The sequence below is a fragment of the Coregonus lavaretus genome, assembly GCF_964263955.1.
Source record: "Coregonus lavaretus genome assembly, chromosome: 12".
Lineage (NCBI taxonomy): Eukaryota > Metazoa > Chordata > Actinopteri > Salmoniformes > Salmonidae > Coregonus > Coregonus lavaretus.
The window spans coordinates 49,954,420-49,981,566 of record NC_139999.1 but is presented as its reverse complement, the minus strand read 5'-3'; the positions used below and the strand labels follow the sequence as shown (position 1 = coordinate 49,981,566).

At 42.4% G+C, this 27,147-nt stretch overlaps 1 protein-coding gene across 8 annotated transcripts in view; it reads right to left on the bottom strand.

Annotated features, from left to right (window-relative positions):
- LOC311139070 (eukaryotic translation initiation factor 4B-like) overlaps window positions 1-27,147 on the bottom strand; it is a 47,338-nt gene that overhangs the window by 14,133 nt on the left and 6,058 nt on the right. For 3 of the 8 annotated variants that reach the window (XM_084173931.1, XM_084173934.1, XM_084173938.1), the window contains exons 1-9: window positions 24,659-24,914; window positions 24,178-24,383; window positions 11,012-11,128; window positions 9,968-10,022; window positions 9,307-9,459; window positions 8,822-8,974; window positions 3,065-3,250; window positions 2,537-2,789; window positions 1,177-1,268 (exon numbers count right to left, since the gene is read on the bottom strand). In XM_084173931.1, coding sequence (XP_084030057.1) covers window positions 1,177-1,268; window positions 2,537-2,789; window positions 3,065-3,250; window positions 8,822-8,974; window positions 9,307-9,459; window positions 9,968-10,022; window positions 11,012-11,128; window positions 24,178-24,383; window positions 24,659-24,899 — 1,456 coding nt within the window. In that variant the 5' untranslated portion in view covers window positions 24,900-24,914. Of the gene's footprint in view, window positions 1-1,176; window positions 1,269-2,536; window positions 2,790-3,064; window positions 3,251-8,821; window positions 8,975-9,306; window positions 9,460-9,967; window positions 10,023-11,011; window positions 11,129-24,177; window positions 24,384-24,658; window positions 24,915-27,147 lie in introns of those variants that run through there. The other 5 variants (XM_084173936.1, XM_084173933.1, XM_084173935.1 and 2 more) reach the window with 4 other exon arrangements.

Sequence of the window (27,147 nt, the reverse complement as noted above, 5' to 3'; positions counted from 1 at the left end):
CCAATCGGAACGGGTCTCTATATGAAAAAATATATAATTATGCATATCGGATCCGGGTGGGAAAGCCCCAGGTCCATTTCGGAACGGGTCCAACTTTTTGGACCAGTGTAAACCTCTAATACCAGTATCACAATATTTTTTCCATGCCAAAAATGACAACACAAAGCAGACCAAACACCTTGGAAAATAAATAAAATATGACTCGATGACAAGACAATTGTTTGTTTCCAGCATTAGGGCTGTTTTCCTAAATAAGTTACATCCGCTTCATGTTTTGTTTCCTTGCCACTAGGGTTGGGCAATATTTGGGGAGACCTCTTCTACGATATGCTACTCCAAATATTGCGATAACCGATATAATCATTTTTGCGCCGTTAATGACTAAATTATTTCAGACTGTGCCATTTTTGTGCTTATTAACAATATTATAGTCACATTCTCATTAAATAATCTCTGTGGCAATCAAATAAGGCTTAATTCATTTAGACTTAATTTTCAACATATTGATACAGCCCAACTGATAAAACTGCACAGTTTTGATTTGTAAAATTCAAGTAGAGTATAGTCTTGCACTTTTCTCATGATATTTGATTTAGTCATACATCGGCCCAACCATACTTACCACGATACTAATGAGTATTTCGATAGTGGTATTGTCCCGGCCCTAGATATTAGACCATTCACGTTGCATTTTTTTTTAGTATAGCTCAGTATTTGAACTATTTATTTTATACAGTGATTTTTGCTCATCTTTATCAAGGGTGTCAATCATTTCGGACCCCAATGTATCACAGGAAGCTGGTGGAACCTTAATTGGGAAGGACGGGCTCGTGGTAATGGCTGGAGCGGAAAAGATGGAACGGTATTAAATACATCAAACACATGGTTTCCATTCCATTTGCGCCTTTCTAGACATGATTATGAGCTGTCCTCCCCTCAGCAGCCTCCACTGGAATGTATATATTATAGATATGCATTCCCTGAAATAATGCTGAAAAAGAGTGGCCACTAGTCTGATAACTGACAGAAAACAAATATCTACCGTGACAATACATTGAATATTGTGGTTTAAACTTAAAAGCTGATCATGTAAGGGTGCTTAAACCACAAGCAAAGAGCCCACAAAGAGAACCGGATTGAACTCAGAAGAAGCAGCTAAATAAGGTTGACCCTCACCTCTCCCTCCAGATGTACTTCCTGGCTGTGATGACTCACTTCCTGTGCGGGACCGCTCAGAAGGTGGCTCCTCATTCCTCCAGCTTGGGTCCCTGAGGACAGAAGAGAAAGGTTTTGAGTAAATACTTTAAGACGATATGCATAATATCAATTACATGCTGACTAGACCAGTCACGCGCGTCCATGTGCGCATGTTGATTTTGTCCATCCACACCAGACGCAATCTAGACACGCATGTTGAAATATCAAAACTAACTCTGAACCAACTATATTAATTTGGTGACAGGTCAAAACACATCAAACATTCATGATCCTCTGTAGCTCAATTGGTAGAGCACGGCTCTTGTAACGCCAGGGTAGTGGGTTCGATTCCAGGGACCACCCATACGTAAAAATGTATGCACACATGACTGTAAGTCGCTTTGGATAAAAGCATCTACTAAATGGTATATTATTATTATGGTATATTTAACTAGCTAGCTTGCTGTTGCTAGCTAATTTGTCCTGAGATATAAACATTGGGTTGTTATTTTACCTGAAATGCACAAGGTCCTTTTTTTCCTGGATCTTTGTAGAATTTTGACCTATTTTAGGTCACAAAATCGTGTGTTCTCTACTCCGCCAATTAATCCACAGATAAGGGGAAACCTAGTTAGTTTCTAGTAATCTCTCCTCCTTCAGTCGTCTTTGACTTTATATGGCGGTTGGCAACCAACTTTAAGGTGCATTACCGGCACCAACTGGATGTTCATCTTTCAATCACCCACGTGGGTATATGCTCCTAAAAACCAATGAGGAGAGGCGGGACTTGCAGCACTTCAAGCGTCAAAAATAGAACCAAGTTCTATTTTATCGCCTGGCTACGCAGACAGTCAAGAAGTTTGGATGAAATTATTGAAAATAATGTATGTGTCAATTTATTTTGGTTGCAACGCGGCCGGTGTGGTCAGCATGTTAGTTCTAGCATTGACTAGGCGAGTCAGTTATGAACAAATTCTTATTTACAATGATGGCCTACCCCGGCCAAATCCTGATGACACTGGGCCAATTGTGCGCCTCCCTATGGGACTCCCAATCACGGCCAGTTGTGATACAGCCTGGAATCTAACCAGGGTCTGCAGTGACGCCTCTAGCACTGAGATGCAGTGCCTTAGACCGCTGCGCAAATTTATAATTTAGAGCTGAAAACAGACAGATACGGGCACATAATCTGAGTTTTAGTGCCAATTGCCATGCTGTTTATGTTGCACCAGGTTTGCCCTTGCATAGTGTTTTGCTTACCATAACATTACTCAAGAATTCTGCCAGACCCATGCTCAAGTCAGCTCTGCCGCTTCCTGCTATACACCCAACACCTCACCTGTCTCTGTCGCGGGGTTTCCTTTCAAAGCCCCTGGACTTGTCCTCTTCCAGCTGCCTCTGGAGCTTCTCCTCCACCTCCCGCTCCTTAGCCGCTGTGTCCACGGGTTTGGCCCCTCCGAAGATGGAGGCTCGACCAGAGCTGCGGGCGGCTGCCGGAGCAGCTGGGGGAGCCCCACCACCACCGGCCTGCTCCACCTCCTTAGGCATGCTGCGAGGCTTCAGGACCAGCTTGGGCCTCTCGGTGGGACCACCTGGTTGGGGGGGGGGGGGGGTGGGGGGTTACAGGGTTGACATTTTGTCTATATTTAACCTTTATTTGAACCTTGGATACATCTCCAAGGGAGACCTGATCATATTGTGCTGGAATATAACACTAATTATTTAAAGGGGATCTAGGCAGGGGACCTGAGGGAAGGGTGGTGTCAGTGGGGGGTAGCAGGATGGACATGTGGTTACGTGGTTGAATAATATACAGAATAATAATAATAATAAATAAAATATTGAGCACAATTTGAGGGTAGTTTACCCTCACGTCTCTCCTCACTCCCTTCGTCCTGCCTCTCGTACCGGTCCTCCCGGTCCCCACCGTAGCGATCCCGGTCCCCGTAGCGGCTACCACCACCCCCGCCACTCTGATAGTCATCGTCACGGCGGTACCCACTGCCAAAGGCACGCCGCCCGCCGTCATCCCTATCCCTGCGGGAGCCAAAGGCTGTGGTAGAGTAGAGGGAGTACAAGCGCCAAGACTTAGACAGCGGTATTGATAAAGCGACTGAAATATGAGATACAGTAAGTTTGGACACACTTACTCATTCCAGGGTTTTTCTTTATTTTTACTATTTTCTACATTGTAGAATAATAGTGTTGTAACCAAAAAGTGTTAAACAACTCAACATTTATTTTATATTTGAGATTTTTCAAATAGCCACCCTTTGCCTTGATGACAGCTTTGCACACTCTTGGCGTTCTATTAACCAGCTTCACCTGGAATGCGTTTTCCAACAGTCTTGAAGGAGTTCCCACATATGCTGAGCACTTGTTGGCTGCTTTTCCTTCACTCTGCCGTCCGACTCATCCCAAACCATCTCAATTGGGTTGAGGTCGGGGGATTGTGGATGCCAAGTCATCTGATGCAGCACTCCATCACTCTCCTTCTTGGTAAAATAGCCCTTACACAGCCTGGAGGTGTGTTGGGTCATTGTCCTGTTGAAAAGAAAAATGATAATCCCACTAAGCACAAACCAGATGGGATGGCGAATTGCTGTAAAATGCTGTAGTAGCCATGCTGGTTAAGTGTGCCTTGAATTCTAAATAAATCACTGACAGTGTCACCAGCAAAGCACCCCCACGCCATAACACTTCCTCCTCCATGCTTTACGGTGGGAACTACACATGCGGATATCCGTTCACCTACGCTGCGTCTCACAATGATACGGCGGTTGGAACACAACATTTCAAATTTGGACTCCAGACCAAAGGACAGATTTCCACTGGTCTAATGTCCATTACTCGTTTTTTTTTTACCCAAGCAGGTCTCTTCTTATTATTGGTGTCCTTTAGTAGTGGTTTCTTTGCAGCAATTCGACCATGAAGGCCTGATTCACACAGTCCCCTCTGAATAGTTGATGTTGAGATGTGTCTGTACCTTGAACTCTGTAAAGCATTTATTTGGGCTGCAATTTCTGAGGCTGGTAACTAATGAACTTATCCTCTGCAGCAGAGGTAACTCTGGGTCTTCCATTCCTGTGCCGGTCCTCATGAGAGGCAGTTTCATCATAGCTCGATGGTTTTTGCGACTGAACTAGTTTTGATGTCTTCACTATTATTCTACAATGTAAAAAATAGTAAAAACAAAGAAAAACCCTTGAATGAGTAGGTGTCCAAACTTTTGACTGGTACTGTATATTTATCTCATGAAGGCACACAAATACACATGATGGCTGCTTTAAAAGCTGTTCACAGAACAAAAAAATGGAGCTGCCGTATTTAAGAAACTGCTAGATTTTAGAACGAGCAACCGCAGTCAGATCAATGCAACTGCAGGATCTAAACTTTGCCCCTCTGCAAGGTGTCAGGATGAAAAAAAAGACTTGACTAATGCCAAGCACCCACAGTACGAGTTTGGAGAATGATACTGGCACAATTCACGCGTTGGACTATTTTTCATTATCTTTAGGTCCAAAAACTGGAGCACATGAATCGCACATTGTGGCAGGGTCAACGACATCTGATTTACTGCAGTTGCGAGCTATGGAAGTGCACCAGTCCCTCCTGTAGCAAAGCACTCCCACAGCATGATGCTGCCACCCCCGTGCTTCACGGTTGGGATGGTGTTCTTCAACTTGCAAGCAGCCCCCTTTTTCCTCCTAACGATGGTCATTATGGCCAAACAGTTCTATTTTTGTTTCATCAGACCAGAGGACATTTCTCCAAAAAGTATGATCTTTGTCCCCATGTGCAGTTGCAAACTGTAGTCTTGCTTTTTTATGGCGGATTTGGAGCAGTGGCTTCTTCCTTGCTGAGCAGCCTTTCAGATTATGTCGATATAGGACTTGTTTTACTGTGGATATAGATACTTTTGTACCGGTTTCCTCCAGCATCTTCACAAGGTCCTTTGCTGTTGTTCTGGGATTGATTTGCACTTTTCGCACCAATGTACATTCATCTCTAGGAGACAGAACGCGTCTCCTTCCTGAGCGGTATGACGGCTGTGTGGTCCCATGGTGTTTATACTTGCGTACTATTGTTTGTACAGATGAACGTGGTACCTTCAGGCATTTGGAAATTGCTCCCAAGGATGAACCAGACTTGTGGTGGTCTACACATTTATTTCTGATCTTGATTTTCCCATGATGTCAAGCAAAGAGGCACTGAGTTTGAAGTTGGCCTTGAAATACATCAACAGGTAGACCTCCAATTGACTCAAATTATGTCAATTAGCCTATCAGAAGCTTTTAAAGCCATGACATCATTTTCTGGAATTTTCCGAGCTGTTTAAAGGCACAGTCAACTTAGTGTATGTAAACTTCTGACCCACCGGAAATGTGATACAGTGAATTATAAGTGAAATAATCTGTCCGTAAACAATTGTTGGAAAAATTACTTGCGTCATGCACAATGTAGATGTCCTAACCGACTTACCAAATCTATAGTTTGTTAACAAGACATTTGTGGAGTGGTTGAAAAATGAGTTTTAATGTCTCCGACCTAAGTGTATGTAAACTTCCAACTTCAACTGTACTTCTGCCAGGTAAGCCTACTTTGCAGTTAATATTTAATTGAGAAGTTCTGGGGGAAGTATTTGGCAACCCACAAGATAGTTATATCAACTGCTAGTGATGGGCATTCCGAGTCTTTTCTGTGAGCGGCCTCATTTGGCTCCAATCACCTAAAAAGATACGTTAATTTGGCTCCCAAACGGCTCTTAGTTCAGTAATGCTTAGAAATTTAACTAAAACCATGAAAAAGTAGTCGCTCTAATTTAAGGCCTAAAACATTGCCTACCATTATCTCAGATCGTGAAATGCAAGTTGACATTTTTACCTGACCAAATTATTAGATGGCCTGTAAAAAACACTGCAGAGCACACAAAAAAAGAGTGCGGACCAGAATGAGGCTCTTTCCTCAGTATATTGTTCCTGCACTGAGGAATTATCATCCTCAGAGAATGTTTAGACTTCGCATTTGCTTTTCCCATTTTGATATTGTTTGCTCAATTTCACTTCTTGTTTAATTGAATTTTGGTCATTCAAAATAAAGCTGAGAGAGAATCGCCTAGTCTCCGACTGTCTCAACTGTTACCATTTGAAAGCTGCAACTTTAGGACATTAAACGCTATTAGAATAGCCTATTTGGGAAACACTTCATAACTTCAACTTGTCTTCATGCTTTTGATAGGCTATTTTAATTTTGCTTTTGGCAGTTTGGTTCGCAACGGCAAGAAGGGATGCATGCATTATTTCCTTTAGACTAAGCTTTGCTTAAGGTGTGTTCAAACTACTCATTAGATTTTTTTTATCTTGCTATTGTTTGTTTTACCTCATTATTTCCTTAGGCCTATCATGTTTTTAGGTTATTCAAAAACAAGTTAAAACTTCTTGAACTCTTAGATAAATTACTTAATCATGACAGGGTTCATACAGACAGTGGCAAGTCAAATTCAAGGACTTTCAAGTACTTTTTCAAACACTAATATTCATTTTCAAGGACCATCAATTTGTAATAGTATATATAGTATATATGCAATTGTTTCTAGTCGCCACCAGATGGCAGTATATCGCAAAAAAACCTCATGAAAAAACAAACTTAGTATTCATCACTACCTTACAAGTTCTACTCAATAATACGTTGTTTCACTACTTATTAACTACATACATGAGCCCCTTCATGTGGCTCTTCAGGGCAGATTCACCCATGCTGACACATTTTTCCACCTTACACGGTGTGGGTTGGGTCCAGTGATGTAGTGGGTAAACTATACCGAACAAAAATATAAAAACGCAACATGTAAAGTGTCAGTCCCATGTTTCATGAGCTGAAATAAAAGATAGCAGAAATGTTCCAGACGCACAAAAGGCAAAATTGAATCTACATTTGCCCGGCATCTTAGCTATGGATGTGATATTTGGCGGTTCCAAAGTCAGTTCTATACCTGCCTGGCTGAGTGGCAATGTCGGTGGAATGAGCGAGCTCGCCTGGCAAGCACAGCGCAAAACACGTGAGGAAATAAAACTCTGTAGTCTGCCTGGAAATTAATTGAGACCAATACATTTTTCTAATATTTTTCATAAAAATATTTGAACATTAAATCAAATCAAATGTTTTTTGTCACATAGACATGTTTAGCAGATGTTATTGCGGGTGTAGCGAAATTCTTGTGCTTCTAGCTCCGACAGTGCAGTAATATCTAACAAGTAATATCTAACATTTTCACAACATATACCCAATACACACAAATCTAAGTAAGGAATGGAATTTAAGAATACATACATATATGGACAAGCAATGACAGAGCGGCATGGACTAAGATACAGTAGAATATTATAGAATACATTTTATACACACGAGATGAGTAATGCAAGATATGTAAACATTATTAAAGTGACTAGTGTTCCATTTCTTAAAGTGGCCAGTGATTTCAATAGGCAGCAGCAGCCTCTAATGTGCTCGTGATGGCTATTTAACAGTCTGATGGCCTTGAGATAGAAGCTGTTTTTCATTCTCGGTCCCAGCTTTGTAGTGACCTCGCCTTCTGGATGATAGCGGGGTGAACAGGCAGTGGCTCGGGTGGTTGATGTCCTTGATGATCTTTTTGGCCTTCCTGTGACATCGGGTGCTGTAGGTGTCCTGGAGGGTGGGTAGTTTGCCCCCGGTAATGCCTTCGGCAGACCGCACCACCCTCTGGAGAGCCCTGCGGTTGCTAGCGGTGCAGTTGCCATACCAGGCGCTGATACAGCCCGACAGGATGCTCTCAATTGTGCATCTGTAAAAGTTTGTGAGGATTTTAGGTGCCAAGCCAAATTTCTTCAGCCTCCTGAGGTTGAAGAGGCTCTGTTGCGCTTTCTTCACCACACTGTCTGCGTGGGTGGACCATTTCAGTTTGCCAGTGGTGTACGCCAAGGAACTTGAAACTTTTCACCTTCTCCACTGCGGTCCCGTCAATGTGGATAGGGGGGAGTGCACCCTCTGCTGTTTCCTGAGTCATTATCTGTTCTCCTAATTTTAATTCAAGTACTTTTCAAGTACCAACTTGAGAAAATGTCTGATTTAAGGTATTCCAGTACTTGAATTTCAGAGTGCCAAATTCAAGTACTTTAAGCACCTTGTGTGAACCCTGTCATTAACTAGAATGGTGGAAGGCAGAGGAAGAAAGCCAGCATGCATAAACACTGACGTCATATTCACATCAAATGGAAAGAAAATACAAAAATGTGGCTTTTGAAATTATTAAATACCGGAGTCTCAGATATAAAAAATTAAAAAAGGGGTAGGCCATATGGCCCAGGTCATCCGACGTTGAGAAAAATAAATACATCTGACTGGACATTTGCACTTTACTGTGTGGTGCCAGTCAAGTTGAAATAGGCTATACATAGTCTGTCGCATCATGTTGTCACCATCGACGATGGCTGTCAATCATCTTCGATATCCGATACTATCATAATATCGCCCAACCCTACTTAATATTCATAATCATACAGGAGGCGTTGGGGATTTGGATAACAAAGTAAATACAGCAGTCTAGATTGATGACGATACGTTAAGTTTTGAGCAGTAGTTTCACCTCCGCTCTCACCTCCCCGGTCGTCATAGCGGTCTCTGCCGCGGTCCCGGCCACTGTCCCGGTCGCCACCGAAGCCGCGGTCCCGGTCGCCACCAAAGCCGCGGTCGTTTTCCCTTCGAGGCCCGTCACGGTCTCCGTAGTGGTCGCGTGACCCTGAGAGGGCACAAAAGAGTTAATGGAATTATGAAAGGGATACAAATCAAGTAAAAGTCTCTTGAGATCCAAGCATTATTAAGAAGAAATGTCAAAGGATGTGGTTCTGGTCACACAGTTGCAAGATAACTGGAACTATGTGGACAGCATAAAACATACCCATGCCTGCTTGACATTTCAGATAAATAGTGTAGCATAGAGCTTTGAGACAAAAGGACATTAAGAAAGAGGTTTTAGCAGGGTGCTTTAAAAGAAGGGATGTGTGCTTGCTGAGTGCATACATATAGTCTATAGATCTGTGGCTCTTTTAGCTTAGAGGGAAACACTCTTACCGAAGGCGGATTCCTCTCTCTTTGGGGGTCCATCGTCGGCGTCTGCAGTGGGCCGTGCCCTCCAGTCATCACTGTCTGTCTTTTCAGGGCCTCCCATGTCTCCCATACGGCCCATCCTGTCTCGACCGCCCATCTGGCCATTGTCTCTCCCCTCTGGCCATTCAAGGTTAGGGATCAAATGATAAGATAAATAAAGAAAAAGCCCACACTGTAAATGCTGCCCCCAAGTGCTTTATTCCTACACCACAATAGACAACGTTTGGGCTGCAATGGCCTTCAGCAGTGTTATTTGGCCGGGCACTGGTGGGGAAATGTGGGACGTGCATCAACTGACCTCCTGACACATAGGACCAGTTTGCAAGACACAGATTAAGCCTAGTCCTGGACTGAAATGCACTTTTAATTGAGAATCGCCATTGAGAATACTTTTTAGTCCAGGACTAGGCTTAATCTGTGTCCAGGAAACCACCCCATAAGATAAACATGGATTTATAGAGGCTCTTTTGCCATTCTGTACCCATAGTACAGTAGAAAGTCTAGAATTCGTATTGAAATTACTAAATCGGTGCATCTTTAATTAATTAGGAAGGTCATGGGAAAGTCCCTCTGGATAAGAGTGTCTGCTAAATGACTAAAATGTAAAATGTTGTGTGTAACTTACCCTTGTCGTTGGACTGATCTGCAATATCTACCCGGATCCTGCGGTTTCCCAGGTTCTATTAGGTCAGACAGGCAGGAAACAAGCTCAGAGACATGCAAGTCATTACCAGTAATGTGGCCTAAATGACCAACTCATCTCCTTTCCATAATAGCATGTTCCAGCGTGATAGCTTGAAACTATTTACCTGTCACTAACAGTTAAAATTCCATATACTTGTCTTGAGCACTCATCAAAAAATTTTTTTCCACTAATGATTAATTGAAAGCTCTCTTACTACTTTACTAAATCTACAGCACATCGTTTTTTTTGTTTTTACTATGTCCCTTGTAGATACTGAAGTAAACTACAGACAGGTTGGTTGTTTAGCAACAAAACCGGCGCGTGCGCAACTATGGGGCAAAACAGACGAGTTGGCTTAGATCACATGTGTCAAACTCATTCCACGGAGGGCCGAGTGGCTGCGGGTTTTCACTCCTCCCTTGTCCTTGATTGATGAATTAAGGTCACTAATTAGTAAGGAACTCCCCACACCTGGTTGTCTAGGGCTTAATTGAAAGGAAAAACCAAAAACCTGCAGACACTAGGCCCTCCATGGAATGAGTTTGACACCCCTGGCTTAGATTGTTGACATGTCAACTATATTTAGTCTCTTATTGGAAACAAATGAGCACTTCTGTCTCAAATACATCATTACAGTTGTTGGTTAGCTAGCTAGCAAATGTTTGCCATATTAGCATTGACATGAAATCAGCCAAAACAAAACATGGTATCAAGAACTTACAATTCCCCACATGGCAGTTTGTCATTGTTGGTAGCTATGTGGCCATCCAGAATCACAACTCAGACTTCTGCCCCATTGAAGCGTGCGCATCATTTTCTTGACGTTGTCAGCTAACCCATCTATTACCAAACTATTACCAACGCTGAATGGATGTTGAGATTGATATGATCAATGTATGTGTGATGAATCCTAATTAGAGACAGACACGTGGTTCAGCATTAAGACCCTTCGATCCTTTCTCTCCTCAGTGTGCCGTTCCTTACCTCCTCATTGAGAGTCAGCGCCCTCAAGAGGGAGTCCACGTCGTCAAACTCCGCGTAACCAAAGCCCTTCAGCCTCTCTGGGTTACTAGGCTCCCGTGGCAAGCGCACCGCACTGATCTGAGAACAGAGGGGAGATGTGGACCAGTGAGAGGGTGAGAGGGCTGATGGGGAACTGTACTGGTCTGAGGTTAGAAATAAGACGGACGAGTGAACGCGAGAGGAACCCCACTATAGTCTCAGAAGAGTGGAAATACTGCAGTGACATAACATAAATGGATATATCATGGGTATGGGTATCGTGAGATGAATCAAAATGTCCTTGAGGGCAATAGGATAAACACTTCCCTAGCTTACATTGCCAGCTCTATTCCCACATAACCTTTTGTAATTCCATTTCACTGTTTAAGCTACAGCGAAAAAAAAATGTTTTACTGCAACAACTCCAGTAAAATCTACATTTTTGAGGCACCCTATGTTGACGTGAAAGATATTCCAACGTATGGTGTTTATTTCGCTACACCCACAATAACATCTGCTAAATATGTGTATGTGACCAATAAAACTTGATTTGTATAAAACAGCAACATTTCAGGCAAATCATCTTAACCTTTGGGCAAGTATAAAAATGCTGCCGACTTGCCCAATGGGCAAGTGTCAATCAAGTGTTAATGTCAATACCCAGAAGACCCTTGGTGCTTTCAAAACAGCCTAGACAGGTTGATGGTTTCAGTTAAGCCTATTCTATAGATCTAGGCAAAGGACAACCTCATGTGGTTTGGATGTCAAGCCAAAAGGACAGGCCTTGAATTTCCCAGCGGCATTCCACCTTGTGTGGCCGTAATGCCCCCTAAACAAATCCATGCATTGTGGCCAAAGTGGCCGTTGTGCCCTTGGGCTGAACATAATAATTATAATTCCCTTTTCCGGGCTGCCAATCGCCCTGCTCTGAAGCACCTCTCACTCACATGGCTCTCTCAGATATCTCAATTCTTATTAGCCAACGCCCTTCACGTGATCGGGTCCTTCTCATAGGCATCGCAGCTCCGAAGCAGGTAGCTACAAGTGAAGACGGACACATCAGGGATACAACGGCGCAAGTCCTTCTTATCGAATTCGAACGCAAATATTGAATATGTGAGAAGAACTGTCCACATTTACTTTTCATTACCCAACAAGATGAGTAGCGAACAGCAAAAGCATTAGCCTATGCCAATCAACTATCCTCCACAGAACAAAAGTTGACCTATTCTATTGGTCAGCTTGTCGTTCTGTGCTACAAATAAATATTCCAAACATAGCCTACTCTGGGACAGTCGTGGGACGCAAATTCATACAACCACTGTATATCAAAACTTTTAAAAGCAAATGAGGCTGATGCAACAGATCAGAAAGTTTAGCTTAACATTTTGATAAACTATTTCTTCACATTATGAGCGTAGCAATGCGCACACGGCAGTAGGCTGCAAGCGTGAATGTTCCAAAATGCAATTATTAGCAGGAAAACACTTCTCAAAACTGCACCGCAAATGCGAGCTGTTTCATATGACAGATGAAAATATCCTTCAGTAATGTAGAAACTGAGCATGGGTTGTTAATATGACTAGGATTGTGTATTTCGCTGCTGGACTACGAAAGAAAGTTGAGAACACAAGAAATACTGGTTTAATGGCATTTCAGAAAATGTTTATAAAAGAATCCCCTTAAAATTCCTATGGTCTTAAAATCCCTATGGTCGGAACACAGCAAGACATGTCTCATAAAATGCCAAAAACCGTTGAGGTTTTAAACAATTAAATTTACGGTTAAATAAGTGGGTGATGTTGCAGTGCGCAACAGGCACTGGCCTTTATCTGAACTAAAAGTGCCTCAAGTATGTGGACAGAATCAACCATTTAGACGTTAATTTTAATAATGATCCTACATTATATTTGTCAAACATGACTGGCATTCAGCATATACAGTACCAGTCAGAGGTTTGGACACACCTACTCATTAAAGGGTTTCTTTATATTTACTACTTTCTACATTGTAGAATAATAGTGAAGACATCAAAACGAGGAAATAACACATATGGAATCATGTAGTAACCAAAAAAAGTGTTAAACAAATCAAAATATATTTTATATTTGAAATTCTTCAAAATAGCCACCCTTTGCCTTAATGACAGCTTTGCACACTCTTGGCATTCTCTCAACTAGCGTCATGAGGTAGTCACCTGGAATGCATTTCAATTAACAGGTGTGCCTTGTTCATTTGTGAAATGTATTTCCTTCTTAATGCGTTTGAGCCAATCAGTTGTGTTGTGACAGGGTAGGGGTTGTATACAGAAGATAGTCCTATTTGGTAAAAGACCAAGTCCATATTATGGCAAGAACAGCTCAAATCAGCAAAGAGAAATGACAGTCCATCATTACTTTAAGACATGAAGGTCAGTCCGGAAAATTAAGAAGTGCAGTCGCAAAAACAATCAAGCGCTATGATGAAACTGGCTCTCATGAGGACCGCCACAGGAAATGATGACCCAGAGTTACCTCTGCTGCAGAGGATAAGTTAATTGGAGTTACCAGCCTCAGAAATTGCAGCCCAAATAAATGCTTCAGAGTTCAAGTAACATACACATCTCAACATCAACTGTTCAGAGGAGACTGTGTGAATCAAGCCTTCATGGTCGATTGCTGCAAAGAAACCACTAGTGAACGGCACCAATAAAAAGAAGAGACTTACTTGTGCCAAGAAACACGAGCAATGGACATTAGACCGGTGGAAATCTGTCCTTTGGTCTGATGAGTCCAAATTTGAGATTTTTGGTTCTAACCGCTGTGTCTTTGTGAGACGCAGAGTAGGTGAATGGATGATCCCCGCATGTGTGGTTCCCACCATAAAGCATGGAGGTGGTGTGATGGTGCTTTGCTGGTGACACTGTCTGTGATTTATTTAGAATTCAAGGCACACTTAACCAGCATGGCTACCACAGCATTCTGCAGCGATACGCCATCCCATCTGCTTTGCGCTTATTGGGACTATCATTTGTTTTTCAATAGGACAATGACCTAAAAAACACCTCCAGGCTGTGTAAGGGCAATCTGACCAAGAAGGAGAGAGATGAGTGCTGCATCAGATGACCTCCACAAATCACCCGACCTCAACCCAATTGAGATGGTTTGGGATGAGTTGGACCGCAGAGTGAAGGAAAAGCAGCCAACAAGTGCTCAGCATATGTGGGAACTCCAAGAATGTTGGAAACGCATTCCTCATGAAGCTGGTTGAGAGAATGCCAAGACTTTGCAAAGCTGTCATCAAGGCAAAGGGTGGCTACTTTGAAGAATCTCAAATATAAAATATTTTGATTTGTTTAACACTTTTTTGGTTACTACATGATTCCATATGTGTTATTTAATAGTTTTGATGTTTTGACAATTATTTTACAATGTAGAAAATAGTAAAAATAAAGAAAAACCCTTGAATGAGTAGGCGTGTCCAAACTTCTGACTGGTACTGTATGTGTGTAATCAAGTGTCATTAAAGTTAAATTACATTTTCAGGCGCCTCCCTCATGTTAGCGTCGGTCTGGTCATATTCATAAATTGCGTAACACAAAAAAAGACTGTCGTTCAACACATCTAAAGTAGTCAAGTCTCCTCACACCAGGGTCAAGTTAGCTAAACATTTAGAAATTGGGTCGTTCCATATTAATTCAATCACTTTCTGACTTCACCCCTTTAGATTTGAACGAAACCTTCCAAACATGTTTGCCCATGGTAGAAGTGGTCAGAAGTGACTTTTTAGACCTGAATGCCAAAACATTCAGGAGATAGGTGCTCAAAGTTGACCCACTTTGCATACCCCACCCTACCATGAGACATCCATGTCTTCATCACTGAAAAATATAAAAGTTGAATTTGATATCATTTGAAAACTTAATAACAGGATTGTCAAACTATAATTTCTTGAAAAAGTTGTATTTTTTAAAATCAAAATGTGTAAACTCATATTGCTTTCATTTTCACATATGTTGTAGCTTAGACCCTATTTTACATTGAGGTGTTTGTGTTGTGCCCGTCATCGGTTGAGACACAGCATTCTCTTGAATACAGGCTGGGTGTCATTTCAATTATAGAAAAATAATTAATAGAATGGACCTATCCCTTCAGACCACTGCAAATTAGCTGGTACACCATTAAAATTGATTTGTTTTATACTGAAAAAATATATAAAAACGCAACAGAAATTTCACACACAAAAAGCTTCTCTCAAATTGTGTGCCAATTTGTATACGTCCCTTTTAGTGAGCGTTTCTCCTTTGCTAAAATAATCCATCCACCTGACAGATGTGGCATATAAAGAAGCTGATTAAACATAATTATCATTACACAGGTGCACCTTGTCTGGGGACAATAAAAGGCCACTAATATGTGCAGTTGTCACACAACACAATGCCACAGACATCTCAGGTTTTGTGGGAGCGTGCAATTGGCATGCTGACTGCAGGAATGTCCACCAGAGCTGATGCCAGAGAATTGAATGTTAATTTCTCTACCATATGTCGCCTCCAACTTAATTTCGGAGAATTTGGCAGTACCTCCAGCCGGCCTTAAAACCACATGTATGGCATCGCGTGGGCGAGCGATTTGCTGATGTCAACATTGTGAACAGAGTACCACATGGTGGCAGTGGAGTTATGGTATGGGTAGGCATAAGCTACAGACCATGAACACAATTGCATTTTATCAATGGCAATTTGAATGCACAGAGATTCCGTGACAATATCCAGTGGCCCATTGTCGTGCAATTCAGCCGCCACCGTCGCCTCATGTTTCAGCATGATAATCGCAAGGATCTGTACACAATTCCTGGAAGCTGAAAATGTCCCAGTTCTTCCATGGCCTGCATAATCATATATGTCACCCATTGAGCATGTTTGGGATGCTCTGGATCAACGTGTACGATAGCGTTCCAGTTCCCGCCAATATCCAGCAACTTCGTGCAACCATTGAAGAGGAGTGGGACAACATTCCACAGGAGATGTCATACTGCATGAGGCAAATGGTCACAGCAGATACTGATTGGTTTTCTAATCCACGCCCCTACCTTTTTCTTTAAGGTATCTGTGACCAACAGATGCAAATCTGTATTCCCAGTCATGTGAAATCCATCGATTAGGGCCTGATTTTCATATGAAATATATCTTTGAAATTGTTGCATTTATATTTTTGTTCAGTATAGTTTCAATTACTACCAGAAAGATGACCACTAGTCCACCAACCATCAAATGTCAACTTGAATGGAAATGTCTATTCTATTATCTAGATTTCAATAGGTTTCCTATAGAAGATTGACAGTTTAATTTAAAATAGAGATGTCACAAAATGACATTTTTGCTTAACCTTTGAACAGCCATTTATCGGTTTTCCGTAAATGGCGACGCTAATATTTATGTAAACTCATCACAGTTGTGTTCTGTGGGTGTCACTGAGTAGGCTGATACACCATTTCAATGTTCCACAATGCATAGATAAGGCTGTAAAATGAAATATAAGTATGCCCCCAATGCAATTCTGATGTCTAATACATCCAAAGTGCTTTTTCAGATGTTTCTTATTTTCAAATGAACTAATTGTCTTTTGCTGAATTTATATATAACATTCTAACCTTGTTCAGCATTATCTAGTCCAAAGACGACATGATTCCACTATTTGTATTTGCATCACTTTCAAAAGAGGGACTTTTATTTTGAAGGCGAACTGAAAATTCCACTATTGTGGCTAATCCTTATTGTGGCTAGCTTCACATAGGCGCTAAGGTTAGCCTACCTCAATACAACTCAGATTTGGCTTGGAAATCATGATTGTGATGTCGCCTGATTGACTTTAGATGCAGTATAAGTTTAGCCAGCTACGAACTTTGCTACTAACAGTAATGGCAACATTGCAATCTCCCTAAAGTAAATCTGACGATATGGCAAAGTTGTTTCCTACGAATTATTTGCCTACTTTAAAACAAATGACATCGTATTTTCATCTACAGTAGAAGTCGGAAGTTTACCTACACCTTAGCCAAATACATTTAAACTAAGTTTTTCACAATTCCTGACATTTAATCCTAGTAAGAATTCCCTGTCTTAGGTCAGTTGGGATCACCACTTTATTTTAAGAAAGTGAAATGTCAATAATAGTAGAGAGAATTATTTATTCCACATTGCCAGTGTATGTAAACTTTTGACCCACTGTAATTGTGATACAGTGAATTATAAGTGAAATAATCTGTCTGTAAACAATTGTTAGAAATATTACACAATGTAGATGTCCTAACCGACTTGCCAAAACTATAGTTTGTTAACAAGAAATGTGTGGAGTGGTTGAAAAACGAGTTCTAATGACTACAACCTACGTGTATGTAAACTTCCAACTTCAACTGTAAGTTAGTGTAATTTATACAAAACAGTCACAGCCTCCGAGGTGCAACTCATGTCTAGGGCACAAATAAATATTGGATGCAGCAATGGTGGTACTAGCCAACTCATGTCTGACTAAAACTGTGTACTAACAGCAACAAACTCAAACCAACCCAGGGCCATAGCAAAACATGTCACAGTTGGTTGTTTAGTGTAATGGCATCACCAGCCTGAATCTGGAGCCAGTCAGTCTACATCTTAAAAGCATAGAATAATTAGCTTCCAAACGAGATTACATTATTTCTCTAACTGTGTTTATAATTGAGGGATGATGACAATCGTTGAACCTGTTTTTCCAGTTAGACAAAGTGCATAGTTGGGTGCCAGACTGATATCCCCTGGTCATGAACGGATGCCGGGACCTACCAGAAGGAGTAAAGGTGGGCATCATAACATGTCCAGCAATTTGATTGCAATGGATTAGCGACCTCCAAAATAATTTTATTAAAATTGTTCACTTGTTATTTTCACAGCTTGTCAGGCAAAGCCTCAGAATAAAAGTGTTTCATGCGACACCTCCGCTGTTGCCAGGCTCCCATGAAAAGGACAAGCCATCATGAGGCCTATGATAGTGACTAGAGTTACTGCCCTGTTGACAGACGGCTTCATCAACAATGACAGGTAATGTGTGTTATGTGAAAAGTTGTATTAAAAAATACCCGGCTTGATAAACTAGTAGGCTAATTCCCAAGCAAAGCAAATACAACTAGTAGTAATTTTGGTTGTGAAGTGCATCAGCAAAAAATGTGGTCCTTTCTCTAGAACAAAATGCAATTTACCACTTGGCAGTCAATTATATCACCCGGTCAAAGGCCCTCCCAGTCAACACCACCTCATAAGATTGCCTGCTGCAGTTCGAGAGATGTCCAGTTTGCAGCTCAACATGCAGCATAGAGAAGACCAACAAGGCTGCCCTCATCAGCAGCATCATGCAGACATGCCCTCGCTGTGAGCATTCCTACAAATAGAACAGTCAGCCACGTTGGCAAGTATCCGGCCAGCAAACTTCACCCGTCAGCAGCAACAGCTTTCACAGGCTCATCATTTGTAAAAATACAGACTGTAACCCACTTCATTACTTCGATAACCCAATTATGAAACATAATTTATGTAAACTGAAATGGGTTGCTTATTTTATACTTCTTAGATGCATATAATCTCCAGCGATCAGATTGGTTCCACCAGGTTAATCCCATAACCCCCATTGATAATGTAATCAGTGCTCTCTGTGTGTGTGTGACTGACCAGTATCTTTGAGGGGGGGCCAGGAGCTGATCTACGCTGCTATGCCCATTAATAGGGCTCTGGCAAAGACCTCCCCTCCAGCCTCACCAAAGGTTGTCGGTGGGGAGAACAGAATTCGGTAGGTTTAGTCTGACCTGTCCAACTTTAACATAGGATAGTATATATGTTTGTATCAGATTTCCCCTAACAGACATTTGTAATAGAACAGTGACTACTTGTGTATGTGTTCACAGACACATGCATGAAGAAAGCACGGAGACTTGCAAAATTATGTGCAGACTGACTTGATACTTGTGGTCCTCTGTAGCTCAGCTGGTAGAGCACGGCGCTTGTAACGCCAGGGTAGTGGGTACGATCCCCGGGACCACCCATACGTAAAAATGTATGCACGCATGACTAAGTCACGTTGGATAAAAGCGTCTGCTAAATGGCATATATTATATTATACGGATGTCTCTGAATGGAGAGACACCTGCCAATCGGCAATACAATTTTACTACACAACTTTCATTTGTATTGTCTTTTTATTATTATTTTATGGTATAAGTCATTGGGGGAGGGAGAAACCCTGATCAGGGAACTCCTGTTGTATACGGGACACCACATAGGAAGGTATGACCACTCTGACATGTTCGCCATGGTAGCCCCATTACCACCAGACTAAATGGCGATAGGCACAGTATCTGTATCGGCTGGGAAAGACAATGAAAGATGAAAGGTGCACATTGTTATATTAGCTGAACCCTGCTTCTATGGTATTATGTACAGGGTTGGTTATTCTATATGGACCTGTTACTACACTGAAAGCTATAAAAACACTTAGTTTAGAAAATCTACATAAATTCAGCAGTTGCATCCTTCTCATGTTACTCTGTAGACTACTGACCTATTCAAAGCTTTCTCCAGCATCTCTCCATGAAAAAACAATTAAAACAATGGATATTCCCAATCAAGTCAACATTCTCTGATGTGTGGACCTCCAACCATCTTTGTGGTACCATTTGAAAGTTAACATTTACATTTTAGTTAATTTATTAGCCAAAACATGACACCCACCCTGTATTCATGTACATGCTGTCTCTCAACCGGTGGTTGGAATAACACAAACACCTCTGAGGATGTAAAATAGTCTAAGCTACAACATATACTGAAAAATAAATGCAAAATGCAACAATTTCAAAGACTTTACTGAGTTCCAGTTCATAAGGAAAATCAGTCAACTGAAATAAATACATTTGACCCTAATATATGGATTTCACATGACTGGGAATACAGATATGCATCTGTTGGTCAAAGATACACTACATGGCCAAATGTATGTGGACACCATCTCATTCCAAAATCATGGGCATTAATATGGCGTTGGTCCCCCCTTTGATGCTATAACAGCCTCCACTCTTCTGGAAAGGCTTTCCACTAGATGTTGGAACATTGCTGGGGGGACTTGCTTCCATTTAGCGACAAGAGCATTACTGAGGTCGGGCACAGATTTTGGGCGATTAGGCCTGGCTCGCAGTCAGCATTCCACTTCATCCCAAAGGTGCTCGATGGGGTTGAGGTCAGGGCTGTGTGCAGGCCAGTCAAGTCTTCCACACCGATCTCGACAAACCATTTCTGTATGGACCTCGTTTTGTGAATAGGGGCATTGTCATGCTGAAACAGGAAAGGGCCTTCCCCAAATTGTTGCCACAAAGCTGGAAGAATCGTAATCATCTAGAATGTCATATTATGCTGTAGAGTTAAGAATCCCTTCACTGGAACCAAGGGGCCTAGCCCGAACCATGAAAAACAGCCCCAGACCATTATTCCTTCTCCACCAAACTTTACAGTTGGCATATGAATTGGGGCAGGTAGAGTTCTCCTGGCATCTGCCAAACCCGGATTCGTCCGTCGGACTGCCAGATGGTGAAGCATCACTCCAGAGAACGCGTTTCCACTGCTCCAGAGTCCAATGGCGGCAAGCTTTACAACACTCCAGCCGACGCTTGATATTGCGCATGGTGATCTTAGACTTGTGTTCGGCTGCTCGGCCATGGAAACCAGACGAACTGTTCTTGTGCTGACGTTGCTTCCAGAGGCAGGACTTGGTTTTGAGTGTTGCAACCGAGGACAGACGATTTTTACGCGCTACGCACTTCAGCGGTCCCTTTCTGTGAGCTTGTGTGGCCTACCACTTCGCAACTGAGTCGTTGTTGCTCCTAGACATTTCCACTTCTCAAAAACAGCACTTACAGTTAACACGGCAGCTCTAGAAGGACAGAAGTTTGACGAACTGACTTGTTGGAAAGGTGGCATCCTATGACGGTGCCACGTTGAAAGTCACTGAGCTCTTCAGTACGGGCCATTCCACTGCCAATGCTTGTCTATGGAGATTGCATGGCTGTGTGGCTGAAATAGCCGAATCCACTCATTTGAAGGGGTGTCCACATACGTTTGGCTATGTAGTGTACCTTTAAAAAAAAAGTTAGGGGAGTGGATCAGAAAACCAGTCAGTATCTGGTGTGACCACAATAAGCCTCATGCAATGACATAGAAATCATATGGAATGACCCAATTGTAAACTAGCTTTCTGATTAGACAAGTTCAGGTAGGACTAGGACTGCACAATTAATCGAATTCAGATTGAAATTGTGATATTGACTTGTGCAATATCCATTTCGTAAGGGGCTGCCATTCTCTTTTCTTTGACACTCTGTTAATGCAACAAAAGCTAGACTACGGTACCTCCTCCAATGAGATGTGCTAGATGTTCATTCACTATCTACATGCACAGAGGATGCTGACCAATCACAAGCGGGCTCTCTCACGCTCTGCATGGCATGCACATGCTGGCCAATCACAAGAGTCCCCGCTTAGAGCATGAAGTTAGATGCTGGTGAGCAGAGAAAGGGCTTTACCTCGGGGTGTGTGTCGGAAACATGAGTGCTGCAAGTGCTAACAAGAATGTCGATTTGGTGCCAAAGGCGGACACATTTTCAGTGGTATGGCAGTATTTCGGCTACATGCAAACCGATATCAATGAAATGCAAGTGTTGTGCAAATAGTGCCTGAGAGTTGTGGCGACAACATGAGGCAACACGACAAATGTATTCAATCATTTGAAGAAAAAACACCCCGCAGACACATAGAAATCACAGAGGCTATCACATAGCCAAAGACATGGTTCCTATTTACAGAGTCAGCAAAGAATGCTTCAAGAAGATGAAGAAGCTGGACAGGAGATACAAGATTCCATCTCTCATATTTCTCCCAAGTTGCCATTCCAACACTGTATAACAAAATGAGAGAATTTGAAACATTGAATGTCGCGTTGAATGAGTGGACCAGACTCCAATGTTTTGGACACAGGCTGCACCTTGCAATCGGTAAGCTACGTGTTACAGTACATGTTAAGGCACTTTGACTTATAATTTAAATTATAATAATAATAATTAAGCCTACTTATACATAATTACACAATCATAAGCTTCCTATTCCATCTGCAGCCTATGGCTGCCTGAATAAATAATTAACTTAGTTTATTTAAGAACTCATAGGCTTAATGTTAAGTGCTCCGCTTATATCACACTACATTTTGATGACCATGTTAAAAATGTATGTTTGTTAATATACACTGCTCAAAAAAATTAAGGGAACACTAAAATAAAACATCCTAGATCTGAATGAATGAAATAATCTTAATACTTTTTTCTTTACATAGTTGAATGTGCTGAGAACAAAATCACACAAAAATTATCAATGGAAATCAAATGTATCAACCCATGGTGGTCTGTATTTGGAGTCACCCTCAAAATTAAAGTGAAAAACCACACTACAGGCTGATCCAACTTTGATGTAATGTCCTTAAACGTGCCTGTATGACCTCCCTACAACGCCTGGGCATGCTCCTGATGAGGTGGCGGATGGTCTCCTGAGGGATCTCCTCCCAGACCTGGACTAAAGCATCCGCCAACTCCTGGACAGTCTGTGGTGCAACGTGGCGTTGATGGATGGAGCGAGATATGATGTCCCAGATGTGCTCAATTGGATTCAGGTCTGGGGAACGGGCGGGCCAGTCCATAGCATCAATGCCTTCCTCTTGCAGGAACTGCTGACACACTCCAGCCACATGAGGTCTAGCATTGTCTTGCATTAGGAGGAACCCAGGGCCAACCGCACCAGCATATGGTCTCACAAGGGGTCTGAGGATCTCATCTCGGTACCTAATGGCAGTCAGGCTACCTCTGGCGAGCACATGGAGGGCTGTGCGGTCCCCCCAAAGAAATGCCACCCCAAACCATGACTGACCCACCGCCAAACCGGTCATGCTGGAGGATGTTGCAGGCAGCAGAAAGTTCTCCACAGCGTCTCCAGACTCTGTCACGTCTGTCACGTGCTCAGTGTGAACCTGCTTTCATCTGTGAAGAGCACAGGGCACCAGTGGCGAAGTTGCCAATCTTGGTGTTCTCTGGCAAATGCCAAACATCCTGCACGGTGTTGGGCTGTAAGCACAACCCCCACCTGTGGACGTCGGGCCCTCATACCACCCTCATGGAGTCTGTTTCTGACCGTTTGAGCAGACACATGCACATTTGTGGCCTGCTGGAGGGAATTTTGCAGGGCTCTGGCAGTGCTCCTCCTGCTCCTCCTTGCACAAAGGCGGAGGTAGCAGTCCTGCTGCTGGGTTGTTGCCCTCTTACGGCCTCCTCCACGTCTCCTGATGTACTGGCCTGTCTCCTGGTAGCGCCTCCATACTCTGGACACTACGCTGACAGACACAGCAAACCTTCTTGCCACAGCTCGCATTGATGTGCCATCCTGGATGAGCTGCACTACCTGAGCCACTTGTGTGGGTTGTAGACTCCGTCTCATGCTACCACTAGAGTGAAAGCACCGCCAGCATTCAAAAGTGACCAAAACATCAGCCAGGAAGCATAGGAACTGAGAAGTGGTCTGTGGTCACCACCTGCAAAACCAGTCCTTTATTGGGGGTGTGTTGCTAATTGCCTATAATTTCCACCTGTTGTCTATTCCATTTGCACAACAGCATGTGAAATTTATTGTCAATCAGTGTTGCTTCCTAAGTGGACAGTTTGATTTCACAGAAGTGTGATTGACTTGGAGTTACATTGTGTTGTTTGTTTAAGTGTTCCCTTTATTTATTTTTAGCAGTGTATATTATCATATGTAGCCTACAACAAGGTTGGACAATATTTTTCATTTGGTTTTGTATTCAGTTAGCACAGCATGTATTCATTCATATGTTGTCATTTTAGAAGGGATGTTCTCTACCGTGACAGTTGTTTTAACCAAGTTCTTAAAAATCGCAATTCATAATCGCAAGTGCAATATCTGGCCCAATAAAATCACAATTCGATATTTTGTCCAAATCGTGCAGCCCTAGGTAGGACAAAAAAATGTTGCGCCATTTTGTGCAAACTGAACACGACCCAGATTTTGTCCCCATTTGATAACACAGCTGAGTACATACCGCTAGGCCCCGGAAGAAGTCCTTGATAGATTCCTCTGAGACGTCGTAGGGCAGGTTGCCCAGGAAGGCAGTGTAGGGGGGGCTGCGGGGGAGGCGCGAGCGGTCCACATCGGGCTCGCGGGCCGACCGTGGCGCTGTGGGCAGGATGTTGCGGTCTATTGCCGGGGCCCGGTAACTGTCCTCCCCTGTGTGCCAGGAGGTGGACACTGAGGGAGAGAAAGATGGAGGAAAAGAGGAGTGAGGAAGAGGGATTTGTTTTTCCAGAGACAAATGGATTTCAATGGATAGGTGAGATGTCATAGCAAAAATGTGGAACAACAAGAGATGATTCCCAATGGTACATGACAGAGAAGCATGTTAGCTCTTTACAAGACATTTCACAGATCTGAGACATCCTGTACATTGCACATTGAAACCCTGTAAAGTTTGTTTCTTTGGATGTGCCCCCATATGAAACTTCAAGAATGAAGTTGTCCCTCACCATCTCCTTCCAGGTCATCGGTTTCGTCAGCCCAGCTGGTGGACTTGGCGTAGCTGGGTTGCGGTGGTGGAGCATTGCCCCCACTCCCACTGTCCTCTGCCAGGAAGTCAGTAAGCGTCAGTGTCTTCCCCTTCTTATTCCCCTTTTTCTTAGCTGGAAAGAGAGCGAGTTGAGAGCTGAGGGGTCTGCCTTCCGTTTCTGCCTTCCTGAGAACTCCTTCTGGAACTGTCATGACAAACATTGTTGGCAAGAGCGCAAACAGATCTGGGATCAGGCCAGGTCTGGATGGGTGTAAGTAATGTGGCTCCGACTGGTGTATTGCTTAGACCTATCCAGAGTGTCTTCAGGTAATTGAAAACCGAAGGGGTAAGGGGACAGGTTAAGGGGTTGTATTCGGACCAGGCATGGGAGTAATTGTAATCAAATTTAAATGGACCACGTAAAGTGGGATATGGCTTCAAGTCATTACATCAGCCAGTGTCTTCAAAACTGAAGACACCAAGCAGGTGGATGGAGAGCTCTTATGTAAGATAAAGAGGGTACATTTTGAAGACACTGATGTAATGACTTGAAGCCATAGCCCACTACACACGGTCCATTAAACTTGATTTGTAACTACTAGCCTCCAGGCAGCCCACCACTTGTTTCGCAAACCACAAAGAAACAGTGTCCATATGGAGCTAGTGGAAATGCCTGAACCTATAGTGCATCGTTTTCACATACTGCCATTGACATTCTCTGACAAAAGCGAAATAAGCGCATTGGTTTAGAAAAGGGCTCAAACCTCCCTTTATGCCGACAGCTGCGCACAAACGATTACTCTATTTGAACCGTTGTTGTAGAGTGCTCTGGTCCAGCAGCATGTCAGATAAGGGAGCGGCAATGTGCAGACCATGATAAGTGTGTGTGTTTAATGGTCCTTCATATTGTGTGTGTGTGGGTGTATGGCCAAAGCCAGCCAGATGAGCCTTGGCTTCACTCACACATTCTAAAACAGGGAGTGGTCCCTCTCGCTGCATATTAACCGCCACTATTTTGCAAAGTTCCAAAACAAACTGGGCATCACAGACAAGTGTTTTTACAACTCAAAATACGAGTAGGTGGAAGAGAAGGGTGCAACGAAAAATGTCAGCTTATCGTATTTACAGCAACTGAGTTTGATTGTTTCTTCAAGGGCAACACCACTTAGTGCCTTCAGAAAGTATTCAGACCCCTTGACTTTTTCCACATTTTGCTGTGGTACAGCCTGAATTTAAAATTGATTAAATTGAGATTTTGTGTCACTGGCCTACACACAATACCCTATCATGTCAAAGTGGATTTATTTTATTTTTTTCCGAATTTATTTACAAATTAATTAAAAATGAAAAGCTGAAATGTCATGAGTCAATAAGTATTCAACCCCTTTGCTATGGCAAGACTAAATAAGTTCAGAAGTAAAAAATTGCTTAACAAGTCACATAATAAGTTGCAATAATCGTGTTTAACATGTTTTTTTAAATGACTACCTCATGTCTCTACCCCACACATACAATTATCTGTAAGGTCCCTCAGTCGAGCAGTGAATTTCTAACACAGATTCAACCACAAAGACCAGGGAGGTTTTCCAATGCTTCGCAAAGAAGGGGGTTAAAGATGGGTAAAAAAATATTATACACATTGAATATCCCTTTGAGCATGGTGAAGTTATTAATTACACTTTGGATTGTGTACCAATACACCCAGTCACCATGAGGCCAATGGTGACTTTAAAACAGCTACTGAGTGTAATGGCAGTGATAGGAGAAGACTGAGGATGGATCAACAACATTAAAAACAGATTAAAAAATATTCCAAAACATGCATCCAGTTTGCAACAAGGCACAAAAGTAATACTGCAAAAAACGTGGCAAAGCAATAAACTTTTTGTCCTGAATACAAAGTGTTATGTTGGGGGAAATCCAGTACATTACTAAGTCCCACTCTCCATATTTTCAAGCATAGTGTTGGATGCATCATGTTATGGGGTGCTTGTAATCGTTAAGGACTGGGGAGTTTTTCAGGATAAAAAAAGAAACTGAATGGAGCTAAGCACAGGCAAAATCCTAGAGAAAACCTGGTTCAGTCTGCTTTCCATCAGACACTGGGAGATGAATTCACCTTTCAGCAGGCCAATAACCTAAAACACAAGGGCAAATGTACACTGGAGTTGCTTACCAAGACGACATTGAATGTTCCTGAGTGGTCTAATTATAGTTTTGACTCAAATCTATGGCAAGACTTAAATAGTTGTCTAGCAACGATCACAACCAACTTGACAGAGCTTGAAGAATTAAAAAAATAATACATGTGGAAATATTGTACAATCCAGTTGTGCAAAGCTCTTAGATTTACCCAGAAAGACTCACAGCTGTAATCGCTGCCAAAGGTGATTCTAGCATATATTGACTCAGTGTGAATACTTATTTCATTTTCAATAAATTTGCTGAACATGTTTCCACTATCATTAT